This window comes from Macaca fascicularis, chromosome 4 (assembly GCF_037993035.2).
Source record: "Macaca fascicularis isolate 582-1 chromosome 4, T2T-MFA8v1.1".
NCBI lineage: Eukaryota > Metazoa > Chordata > Mammalia > Primates > Cercopithecidae > Macaca > Macaca fascicularis.
Window position 1 is genome coordinate 124,989,621 of NC_088378.1, and position 13,235 is coordinate 125,002,855.

The window sequence follows — 13,235 nt, forward strand, 5'->3', positions numbered from 1 at the left end:
TTTCCCTTAGGTTCCATGCGTTATCTAATTGCCCTTTTGTTTGGCACCCAAGAGAGGCTTCTGCCTCAGGGAAAAAGCACTATAGTAAAAATCAGGATGGCTGAGAGACAAGATATTCCATAGTAAAGTCAGGAAAAGGTGATTGTATTGGGGAGGTGGGAAAAGAGAACTGAACCAGTCTTTTCTTCAACAGATCAGTTTTAGTAAAGAATGAATATGGAAGTTGAGTATCAGGGAATTGATTTCCTTACCATTATTTGCTGTCATGTGCCCTCTGCGTATGTGAATATAATTCGAAGATGATTATAATGTATTCTAAACGAAGACATTTTCCTTGTAAAATATAGACTACTTCTCAGGGAAAGAAATTTTCCTTGTAAAATACAGACTACCTCTTAGGGAAAGCATATTGTAAAATAAGCATATTTTACAGGGTTATCCAGATACTATGCTAGACATTGTATACTTGACTTGGTTATATAAATGATATGTACAGTGAAGACTACATAGAATTTATAGTTTTGTAAAATTCAAGTACTGGAATAAAATCTGGACTTCTAAGCAATAGGAAATACAATGAGGAGCAAACCGGTAGCTTTGTCCCCTTGATGCCCCTTAGGCAGGGACAAACTTTTTCTATATAAGACAGAGAGTAACTATATAGGCTTTATGGAACAGAAGGTCTCTGTCACCACTCTGCTATTGTAGTGCAAAAACAGCCATAGACGTGTAAACAAATGGGTAAACCAAAAAGTATCTGAGACAGGTCTCAATAAATTTAGAGGTTTATTTTGCCAAGGTTAAGGATGTGCCCAGGAAAAAGGAATGCAAAACCACAGGGACATTTGTGAATCCTGCTTTTTCCAAAGAGAGTTTGGGGACTTCCATATTTAAAAGAGAAAGAACAGACAGTGGGGGAAAGAGGAAGGGGGAAAAAAAAGGAAGGAGGGTAGATAAAAGGGGCAAGCGATTGCATTCTTTTGGGTCTTTGATGAGTGTTCACTGAATCCACATTTTATATGTGAAAGAGGGGGTACAGGAGTAGTCAATTGTGTATTCATCTAGCCCACAGTAAATGGTCACTTGATATAAATAAACATAGAGTAGTTACCTGTGGAGACCTCTGGCCTTCCATCTGGCCTTATCTGTAGCTATTTGCTCAGGAACAAAAGGAAAGGCAGTTCCAGCTTAATGTTTTTCCCTTTGGCATAGTGAATTTGTGGTCCTGAGATTTTATTTTTCTTTCACATTTCCAATAAAACTTTATTTACAAAATCAAGCAGTGAGCTGGATTTGGTCTGTTGGCCAAAATTTGCCAACCCATACCCATTGTTATGGCTGCATACGGGGAGAAGGAGAATAGGGTTCAATATATGCGGCTGCATGTAAGCTCCGGACTTTTGTAGCTGTAAAAATGATATAATTTTGAATCATTTCTGAAATCCTGGACAAATAAAAATTCAATCATAATTGATCCTCACATTATTTAGTTTTATTGTTCAGAAGAAGAAATAAGGCTTTTTTCCCCCATTTTATATTTTTATGCTAATAAGAGCTAGTGGCTTTCAGTGTCATATTCAGTCAGGATTTCTGATTTAAATCATAATTTTTACCCACTAAATATATTTACCTACATTTTATAAAATAGAAAAGATAACTTAAAAATTGGCAATAATAACTGCTTTAAGCCTAATAATAATAATATCTATAATATTATTATTAAGAATATTTAACATTATCTAATAATAAAATCCAAGGATGATATCTAATAATAATATCTAATAATTAAATCTAATAATAAAATTCATATATCTATCTGATAATAAAATCCAAGGATGTCTTCTACCTCTTTAAATTCAGCACTGTGGTTCTTTTATTTATTTATTTATTTTGAGACAGAGTTTTGCTCTTGTTGCCCAGGCTGGGGTGCAGTGGTGCAATCTCGACTCACTACAACCTCCACCTCCTGGGTTCAAGTGATTCTCCTGCCTCAGTCTCCCGAGTAGCTGGGATTACAGGCATGTGCCACCACATGTGCTACCACGTCCAGCTAATTTTGTATTTTTAGTAAAGATGGGGTTTCTCCGTGTTGGTCAGACTGGTCTTGAACTCCTGACTTCAGGTGACCCACCTGCCTCGGCCTCCCAAAGTGCTGGGATTACAGGCATGAGCTACCGCGCCCAGTCCAGCACTGTGGTTCTTAAAGTGTGGTACCTGGACCAGGAGCATAAGTATCACCTGGGAATTTTCCAGAAATGCAAATTCTTGGGCCCCACATCCAACCTATTGAGTCAGAAACTTTCGGGTCCCTGCAATCTGTGTTTTCACAAGCCTACCACGTGATGCTGACGCATGCTTAAGATTTGAGAACCACTGCTCTAGTATATATCAGGTTTTTACTAAATCTTTTTTACTTAAAGATTTTTACTTTCTCCCTCAGAAACATCTTTCAAATTTGACTTCTCTACATACCTCCTATTGCTGTTACACAAATTGAAAGCTTCCTAATTAACCTCACCTTCCACCGTTTTAGACATGCATTCATTTATCCATCCATCCATCCATTCATTTATTCAATAAAACTATATAGAGTACCTACTGTATGCTGGACACTGTGTTAGATACTGGATGTACATCGAAGAATAGATCTAACACGTTTCTGAAATACATGTAATCACATCCTATTTGGGGGATCCCAGGTTATTTTATGTATTAATTGGACCTATAAGGGAAAAAAATGACATAATAGTGATTAGGGAGATGTTAGTTGGGGTGGTCAGGAAAGAGTTTTCTGCAGAGGAGAAATTTTAGCTGAGAGCTAAAAGGTGAAAGGGATCCAGCCTTTCAAACAGTTGGAAAAGGCAGAGGAAATAATAATAGTAAGTAACCTGAGGCCGGGCATGGTGGCTCACGCCAGTAATCCCAACACTTTGGGAGGCCGAGGTGGGCGGATCACCTGCGGTCAGGAGTTGGAGACTAGCCTGGCCAAAATGGTGAAACCCTGTCTCTAAATAATAATAATAATAATAATAATAATAACAACAACAACAACAGGTAACCTGAGATTTTGCCACATGCCAATTATAGTTGTAAGTGCTTTACACATATTAACGTTTTTAATCCTGACAGCAACCTTATTGGGCACATACTTTCGATATTTCCATTTTATATGTAAGCAAATTGAGGCATAGAGAGGTTGGATAATTTACAAAGGTCGCATAGCCTCCAGGATTCAGCGTGAGATGGGACTAGAGGGATAGATATGGCTTTATCTGCCAAAGTGAGAATGTTGGATTTAATTCTAAATGGTATTGAAGCCATTCGTGGGTCCTGAGACAGTACAGACTTGGTCTTATTTACAAAGGGGTTGTAGAGGAGCCGGGGGGAACAGGAAGCATGATGAAGGCTGTCACCCTGGACCAGGTAAGAAATATTCACGGCTTGGACAAGAGTGGTAGCAATGGAGATGGAATCATGTGGATGGAAGTAGGATTTAGTTTGCAAATTAGAACAAATTTTGCTGATTGGTTAAGGAAGTAAAAGGGAAAGGAAGGACAAAGGAAAACTGTTTCTCTACACACAACACTTCTGACACCAAATGTGTGGGTTTTCCACACCAAACAATTCTCCAGTTCTCTTCAGATATCAACTGGGTGTCCTAGAACTTAATTCAATTCTGACACTAACCGCATGACGTTACCACAGACCCATAGGTTAGGGGCTCAGTCCCACAAGACTCTCCCCAACTTCAGATGCCAATTGAAATTAGTGCGGCCCCAGGTCATCCACGCTTCTGTCCAACTTGTCTACAAATCGGGGGTTTTCCACAACCACCTCTTTGGGTTTGATAATTGTCTGTAAGGGCTCACAAAACTCAGGGAAACACTTTGCTTCCTATTGCCAGTTTCTTGCAAAGGATATTAGAAAGTGTACACATGAATAGCCAGATGAAGAAGCACATAGGGCAAGGTTTGGAAGCATCCCAAATATAGGAGCTTCTTTCTCTGAAGTTGGGTGTGTTACCCTCTGGCATATGTGTTCACCAACCCAGAAGCTCTTTGAACCCCTTTATTTAGGGTTTTTATGGAAGCTACATTACAAAGGCGTGATTGATTCATTTATTCTCCATTGGTGACTAGCTCAATCCCCAGCCCATATCCCCTTCCCAGAGCCTGGGGGATGGGGCTGACAGTTCCAGCCCTCTCATCTCATCGTTGGTTCCTTTGACAACTAGCCCCCCGACTTCCAAGAGTCACTTCATTAGCATAGTCAGGTGTGATTGGAAGGGGCTTATTGGCTGGGCAGGGTGGCTCACATCTGTAATCCCAGCACTTTTGAAGGCTGAGGCAGGCAGATCACTTGAGGTCAGGATTTCAAGACCAACCTGGTCAACATGGCGACACCCCATTTCTACTAAAAATACAAAAAATTAGCCAGGCGTGGTGGTGCTTGTCGGTAATCCCAGCTACTCAGGAGGCTGAATTGCTTGAACCCGGGAGTCAGAGGTTGCAGTGAGCCAAGATCACTCCATTGCACTCCAACCTGGGTAACAGAGCAAGACTCCATGTTGAAAAAAAAGGGAGGGGGCTTACTATGTATGAATACCAAAAGATGCTCCTCTCTCCCCTATCATTCAAGAAATTGCAAAGGTTTTAGGAGCTCTGTGCTAGGAACCACAGACCAAATATATGTTTATTATTTCACAGTATCAAACAGAATTATCATGGATGATTTCTAGGTTTGAACTTGAGCAGCTATCAAACATTGTTGCCATTTTGTGCAATGGCAAGACAAAAGGAGAAAAGGCTTTATTTCAGTGGGACAAGTGAAGAGTTCTGTGTAGGCCAGTGTGTGTTTTGAGATGCCTTTTAGACATGCAAACAAAGCCAATGAGAAACCAATTGGATAACAATAATCTGGAGCTCACAAAAGGGATCAAGGCAAAAAATATTATTGTGGGTGTCACTAGTCCACTGATGGTTTTTTATTGAAAAGGGTTGTTTGAGTTCCCCAGGAGGATAATGTAGAGAAGAGAAGAGGGCCCAGAACTGACACCTGGCAGTCTTGGGGCACATTCAAAAGTTGGATAGCAGGAAAGGTACCTCCTGTCATCTCTGGATTCATCTGGTATGAGCAGACTGGAACCTCAGTGGAACACCCTTGGAAGAGAGGGAGGATCCATTACCAACCCACCAAGAACCAGTGCGACAGCCTGTTCTGACTGCATCTACAGTTGATTGACCTAGTCCTTTGCTACACTGGATTCTATTTCATACTGAATTCCTGTTATCTGAACATGCTCTTTATTTTTGTGTATCTGATTTTTTTCTTCAGATTTTTTTTCTTCTGAAAAGCCCCTCTGACACCTCCTTCCCCTATCCGGTCACTGTCACCACTGTGCTCCCATAACGAGTTGCACACTTTAATGTGATAGCACTTATCGCATTAACCACTTTTAGTTCTCTGTCTTCTCTATCAGACTATTCAGAGCCAGAGACATGGCCTACATCTTCATACTCAGCACTTGCAAACTACCTATAGGGTCTCAGTCTCTGCAGATATCTATTGAACAAGTGATGGAAGGAATTCCTCAGACCTGGCACCCAATTCGTGTTGCATATGCAACCCCATACGCCAATCTCTAAATTTTCTCCCAATAAAGGTTTCAGGAAAAAGAATAACTTTATTAGCTATGGAGTAAAACTAGATAGGAAGGTGTGGTTTCTAAAGAGTCATTATTAAGTTCACATTAATACTAATGGTAATAATAAATAACGAGTAAATCAACATCACCTTGTACTGAACACTTAGTACATATTGGGCACCACTCTAAGTTTGTGTGTCGTTCATAAACTAATTCAAAAATTAGAACCTCAGAATTTCTCATTTTAACATTGTCTAGACAAAGCACTTATTCTTTCTTTAATTTTTCATTTTATAGTCTTTTTGATGGTAAAGATCTCCAAAACGTAAATTTCTTGTATTTCCTTAGCACTTTATTCTTCAGTGAATGCCAAATAAGCAAGTGCCTATTTGATTTAGCCATGATGTCTGTTACATATGCGAAATCTCAGCCACTTTTCAAATAAAGAATTCCGACCATGGCTTTTCTAAATTATTTTTCTGAATTAGTTTAGAAAATGTTGGGATAGTTTGGGAGAAAGGTAAAGTAAGTAACATTTATGGTGCCCCTATCTTTCCATGGTATATCAAGACAGTTTTCAGTTGGTAATCATGTTTTTAGTTCTTAATAACTACTCAAAGATTACACCATATGCAAGAAAGTTTATACCACATGCTAGTAATCCTCAGACACATTAAAAACAGAGTTTGCTTTTTTGGAGGATTGCCTTGGAAATAATCTGTATCCTAATTTATATAACTAGTTATCTTTTATGTAGCTAATGATTTGCTTGTATGGATACTGGTAGAAGACAGATTCCATGTTATAAAAAGTTTGGGAATATCAGTGTAAATAACTGTTTTATTACAGGATTTCTCAAAGCCTGTAATATACTAGTGTGTCCAGCGAATCACCAATAACATGTAGCATTTTTCACATTTGGTTGCTCATGGAACCTTTTTCCTCCTTCATACATTTGACATCTTGCAAATATTTCATAGAACACAATTTGGAAAAACTGTGGCATTTAAGTTGTGAAGATGCAGGAGGCATACTTATTATTTTCCAATCTTTGTTATGGAAAAGCAAAAGCAACAGTTTTATTATGCAATGCCTGCAAAGATTACAACAAAAATCCCATAAGGGTACCTATCTCCTTTTAATATTAGATTGCTCAGATCTGAGCAAATAAGCAGAAGGTCTTAATTTAATAGAGAATAGTGCTGTATGTCACTGTTTCACTGTTGAGGTGTTAACCCTCCCTCAGCCTAAGACAGGAAGTTTCCAAATTCTCTAGTCTCTGGATTTTCCAGAATGGCATTTAGGATCATCTATAGTATGGCCTTAGTGGATCTCTCACTGTTCCATCACATATGTCTCACCTTCTGGGCAAACTGGGCCCTTTGACATTTTCTAAATATACTCATGCTGTCTGCAGTCTTACTTTTGTTCTTCCTCTTTGCCTAAAATATTCACCCATTCATCTCCTTATGTTGAAGTTGGACCATTTGCTAATTTAATATATATTTACTGGGGTCTACTCTATGCAAGGAACTAATCGTATTTGTAGTTTTAGAGAAAGATATTCACAAAATATTTTCTTTTTCATGTAGTTGGATGTGAACCCTATCTGCTTTTAACTACCTTAGAATATTTTACACCTCAGAGAATAGTTTCTTTGCCTGCATGATATTCCAGTCAACTGTGTGCTTGTCTGTTACCTCCTAGTAGACTAAGTGTATTGCAAGCAAGAGCTGTGCCTTAATTGTAATACTGGTACAGCCTGTCTCAGCTCCTGGTCCCTACATAGTACTTAACAATCTGTCAGGTTGAATGGAGTTCATGGACACCCATATGGGCATTAGTAGAACCTGGTGGAGTCTAGGTTCCTAGACTCCACTAACCAAAGGTGTTTGCTTCTGACTCCTTAGGAATTCCATCTATACTGACAGAAAAGATTTCCCAGGCAGCACCCAACAAACCTTTTCCTGCAGAATGGGCTTGCTTTTGAACAAGCCTCATCCAGAGATAAAGAGAGACATGGCTGGAGACCCTAGTTCTACTCTTACCCACTCATTCCCAAGATGGTCTGAAAGCAAATGTGAAAAAGAGAAATGCGTTGACTTAATTAAACTGACAACATGGTTGACTTTTCTTAAGTAAATACTGTCAAAAACAAATGGAAATCTCAGTTATTTCAAGTAATTTTCAAAATGCAAACATTTGCTTGAAATATTGTTAACTAAACTGTCTAATTTGACTGAAAGTTTCTGCCATTACTTTAGATGGTACAAAATTTGCTGGTTGATGCCCCTCATCCACCCCGCCCTCTCCTTTTTCAGGTGCTTTCAGTCTAAGGATCAAATAAAGTATGCACATCCCATTAGGAAAGTTTGATGCACCTGTGTTTAGAGGGCGTCTTCATTCTTCCAGCTCAGATACTTGTGCCCCATTGCCCCTTTTCCAATTGTTTTTTGAAATGAATGATTCAGGAAAAGAAAAAGAAAAAGCAATTCAAAAGGGTAAAGGCAGAAGAAAAAGGCCAGGTGCCTTCTCGTATCTTTTTCTTTGCTTTTGATGTCAGTCTTTTATTGCTTTTTACATAAGTGGAATGAGAATTTAGACAAGAATAAGATGAGTAAAACCTTTCTGACAGGGACTATCTTAGCTACTTGATAGCTTTAAGACTGTGGGAACCTAAGTTGGATACTAATCCATCACATTACAGTAATCAACATTGGCTTAGTTTTTTATGCCATTCATTTTACCTTGTCAAGAGGAAAGTGATAAAGAAAAATAGGCAACTAACTAAACTTGTAATAGGTAATAGTAATAGGAACACTTTACGTGCTGTCAGAGGCAACATCTAACCTCTGTTGATGAGCTTACATGAAATCACTTTCTGGCCTCTATAATCTATCTATTTATTTCTCATTAAAATTTTTTTTCTACAGGCAAAGATAAGATTAAAGTGTCTGAAGATGACCTGGAGAAACTCCTTCTAATTAAATGGTGTGTTTTGGAAACCATTCGTTTAAAAGCTCCTGGTGTCATTACTAGAAAAGTGGTGAAGCCTGTTGAAATTTTGGTAAGCTTTGGTTTGGTTTTAAATTAGTCAACCTTCTACAAAAAAAATGTACACATTTTGCCCACATATATTTTTCAGGTTGACATATCTTGATTTATTTTTACTTGACAAATAAATATTTTATATATTTGTCTTGTACAACATGTGGTTTTGAAATATGTATACATTGTGGAATGGTTAAATCAAACTAAATAATATATGCATTACCTCACTTGCTTATCAGTTTTCTGTGTAAGAAGACTAAAAATCTATTCTCTTGGCAATTTTCAGGAAAACAATATGTTGTTACTAAGAATAGTCACCATGTTATACAATAGACCTCTTGAACTTACTCCTCCTGTCTAACTGAAGTTTTGTATCCTTTGACGCATATCTCCCCAGGTCCTCCTCCACACCCCTTCTTTACTCTTCAATCCCTGGTAACTACCATTCTACTCTATTTCTGAGCTCACTTTTTTTAGATTCGACATATAAGTGAAAATACACTTACTTGTGGTTTGTCATTCTTCCTGGCTTGTTTCACTTAACAAAATGTTTTCCAGTTTCATTCATGTTGTCACAAATAAGAGCATTTCCTTCTTTTTAAAGGTTAAATAGTATTCTATTATATATGTATACATTTTATTTATACATTCATTCATTGATGGATACTTAGGTTGAGTCCGTATCTTGACTATTGTGAATAGTGCTGCAATAAACATGGGAGTGCTGATATATCTTCAACATACTGATTTCATTTCCTTTGGATATGTACCCAGTAGCGGGGTTGCTAGATCATATGGTAGTTCTATTTTTAATTTTTTTGAGGCACCTTCATACTGTTTACCATATGGCTGTACTAATTTACATTCCCACCAATAGTGTGCAAGTGTTCCCTTTTCTCTACATCCTCTTCCACAATTATCTTTCATCTTTTTGATACAGCCATTCTACAGGTGCAAGGTGATATATCCTTGTGTTTTTAATTTATATTTTCTTGATGATTAGTAATGTTGAGCATGTTTTTATACCTGTTGGTCATTTGTATGCCTTCTTTTGAGAAATGTCTATTAAGATTCCTTGCCCATTTTTAAAAATCAGTTTTTGTTTTGTTTTTGTTTTTTACTATTGAGTTGTTTAAATTTCTTGTATATTTTGGATATTAACCTCTTCTCAGATGTATGGCTTGCAAAAATTTTCCCCCATTAGGTTGTATCTTCATTCTGTTGATTGTTTCTTTGGCTATACACAAGCTTTTTAGTTTAATGTAATCCTATTTTTCTATTTTTGCTTTGGTTACCTGTGCTTTTGGGTTCATATTCTCAAAAAATTGTTGTCCAGATCAGTGTCATGGGGGCTTTTTCCATATGTTTTCTTCTGGTAGTTTACAGTTTCAGATCTTACTTTCAAGTCTTTAATCTATTCCAGTTGATTTTTGTATATGGAGTGAAATACAGATCTAATTTCATGCTTATAAATGTGGATGTCCAGTTTTCCCAATATCATTTATTGAAAAGACTGTCCATTTTCCATTGTATGTCCTTGGAAACTTTGTTGAAATTCAATTGACTATAATGTGTGTACTTATTCTGGGGCTCTCTATTCTGTTCTGTTGATCTATGTGCCTGGTTTTATGGCAGTACCATGCTGTTTTGATTACTGTAGCTTTATAGTATATTTTGAAGTCAACTAGTATGATGATTCAGGTTTATTCTTTGTTCAAGGGTCTTTTGTAGTTTCATATGTTTTTTTTATTTCTGTAAAAATGTCATTAGAATTTTTATAGCATATAATATGTAATTTCTTGAATTCCATTGAGCACAGAATGACCCTAGAACAGGTTATTAATAAGAGTTGTATAGCAATGTTACATTAATATAGAAATTCATCTTATGGCAAGTACTTTATGTAAAACATAATAACCCTTTAATAATCATTCTGGCCATCTGATTCTGTATCAGAATCAATATAATCCTATTTAAATCAGGCAGGTGAATTGAATGGTCTCTTGTCTACTGATTCAACCAACAAGAATTTCTTAGCACCAATGAGCTAAGGAATTCAGTATGCGAAGAAAGTTATTTTGCATAGCTGGAAGACAATTTCAGGCCACAGATTACAGATATGGGAACAGATAACAGGAATATATTGGATAATCTCAATTTATATTAGGAGCCAGCAGCTGAATGAAGGTGAGAGGATTTTCTATGGACAAAGTAGGAGGAAATTCTCAAGTGCACCATGAAAGGGTATGTGCACATGGCAGACTTATCAGTTAAATATTTGTGAATTAATATGGCATAACAAATTATTTTTTTTGAAATGATTTGACTTAGGGCCTGCATTATCCAGATGGATCACATTTAGTCAGTCCTCTGCTATTGTTTGCTTTTTTATATGCAGCTTGAGAGTGCTTGGACTCAAACCAAGGAAATTTTGTGATAGAACACAGATAAAAATCCACATTTTGTAAAAGTTGAAACTTTTGCTTCCAAAGGAGGCATGATTTATCTAATTGATCTTATGTAAATTAGAGTATTTAGTTTTTGTGGGATTTCAACAGTTCATATTTTTATATATTTTTATTTTATTTTAATTTTTTTTGAGACAGGGTCTCACTCTGTCACCCAGGCATGGGTGCAGTGGCACAATCTCAGCTCACTGCAACCTACAAGTAGCTCTTCTACGGTCTTTTAACCTCCTATCTTTGTCGGGATTATGTTATAAAGGGAGTTGTAACTTTTGTTGGGGCAATTAACCTCCTATAGTTTTTCAAAAGTAATTTTACTTATTTTGACAGCTTTGCCACAAGAGATACCCGTGCTCAAACACATGCACACAGATGTATACTCTTGCATGCACAGTCCCCCATCCGCACAACCTCTTAAATGTACTACCGCAACTATCTAATATTCTGTTTGTATGACATTAATATAGAAACCAAAGTTTCAGCACAGTGTAAATCTGTCATTAAAATTTTTTAACACTAATTCTTCACTTTTTATGCATCTGAGAGTTTTCACATTTATTTCAGTGGTCACATAATAGTCCATTTTCTTGATAGCATAAATATTTATTGATTTTTGACTCTTCAGAATTTAGATTGTTTTACTTTGTGGTTATGTTAATGTGGTAATTGTTTATGTCTTTGTACATATACATTCATTTTAAATAATTAACATTGAATTATAGTAGTAGATTACTAGCCACAAGGCATAAACACACTTATGATTCACTGCATATAATCCTGTTACAAGTCTGAACTATTTTATAGCACCAACAACTTGGAATTTCACAATATATATTATTTTTAATAAAAAAAGGATAGATATCTAAAACAATTCAAGAAATTACTTAAAAATTAATAATCTATTACCTCTACCTCTTTACATCCATGCTTTCTTTTAGAGAACATGAGGCTTAAATATATCCAGGCTTTTTACAAGCCTTAGCAGCTGGTCATGACTATCTCAATGGGAGGGCAACCCCAGAAACATGCACAGGCTGCCATCTTCTGGGCATGTTCTAGGACTTTCTTTCATTATTTTTCACAGCATTTTTTTAGTATTTGTAAAAGGTGAAATTTTTCTTCTACTTACTGTTTCTTCTATAAATAAACACACAGTTTTTCCTCTAAGAAGGCCTAACCTAATCACTATAAAGTTCTCCCTGCAAAGTTGAGACTTTTATCTTTAGAAATAATAACTGGCACAACTTTTTCTTCTTATTAAATAGGTAAAACATGGTATTTGTACCGTGGGGAAAAAGGAGACCATAACAAGAAAACGTAGCAGAAGGGGACAGGACCATAAAAAGAAGTTAAATGAATAAATTAAAAATTGCTTAAATCCCTTAAGCCAGAGATAATTGCTGTGTTCATATTGGTATTATAATTTCAGATGTTTTTCATGTGGTGTATGCATTTAAAGAAATTCAACTGGAATTGTACTATGCTAATTGTTTTGTAACCTGCTTTTATTTTATTAAATAACAGATTATGAGAGGTGTTCTTTCTTTTTTTTTTTTTTTTTTTTTGAGATGGAGTCTCACTCTGTTGCCCATGCTGGAGTGCAGGGACATGATCTTGGCTCACTGCAACCACCGCCTCCCAGGTTCAAGCAATTCTCCTACCTCAACCTCCCAAGTAGTGAGATTACAGGAGTGTGCCATCATGCCCAGTTGATTTTTGTATTTTTAATAAAGCCAGGATTTCCCCATGTTGGTCAGGCTAGTCTTGAACTCCTGACCTCAGGTGATCTGCCCACCGTGGCCTCCCAAAGTACTGGGATTACAGGCATAAGCCAACACGCCCAGCTGAAAAGTTTTCTGTATTAATAAAACACATCTACACAATTTTGAATTGGTAGCAAAGTCATCTAATATATGGATATAGTATACATTTTTAAACCAGTCCCTGTTCTTGAATATGTATGTGGCTTCCAATTTTTCACCTCTATAAACAGTGTGAAGATGAACATTCTTTTAGCTAAATCGTTGTATAATTACTAATTATTTCCTTATTATAAATTCATACAATGTGGTTCT

The 13,235-nt window shown here is 36.7% G+C and overlaps 1 protein-coding gene across 4 annotated transcripts in view; it reads left to right on the top strand.

Annotated features, from left to right (window-relative positions):
- The window catches only part of CYP39A1 (cytochrome P450 family 39 subfamily A member 1), a 105,182-nt gene that overhangs the window by 48,873 nt on the left and 43,074 nt on the right, over nt 1-13,235 (top strand). For all 4 annotated transcript variants that reach the window (XM_005552813.5, XM_045390230.3, XM_074037841.1 and 1 more), the window contains exon 8: nt 8,578-8,711. In XM_005552813.5, coding sequence (XP_005552870.2) covers nt 8,578-8,711 — 134 coding nt within the window. The remainder of the gene's footprint in view (nt 1-8,577; nt 8,712-13,235) is intronic.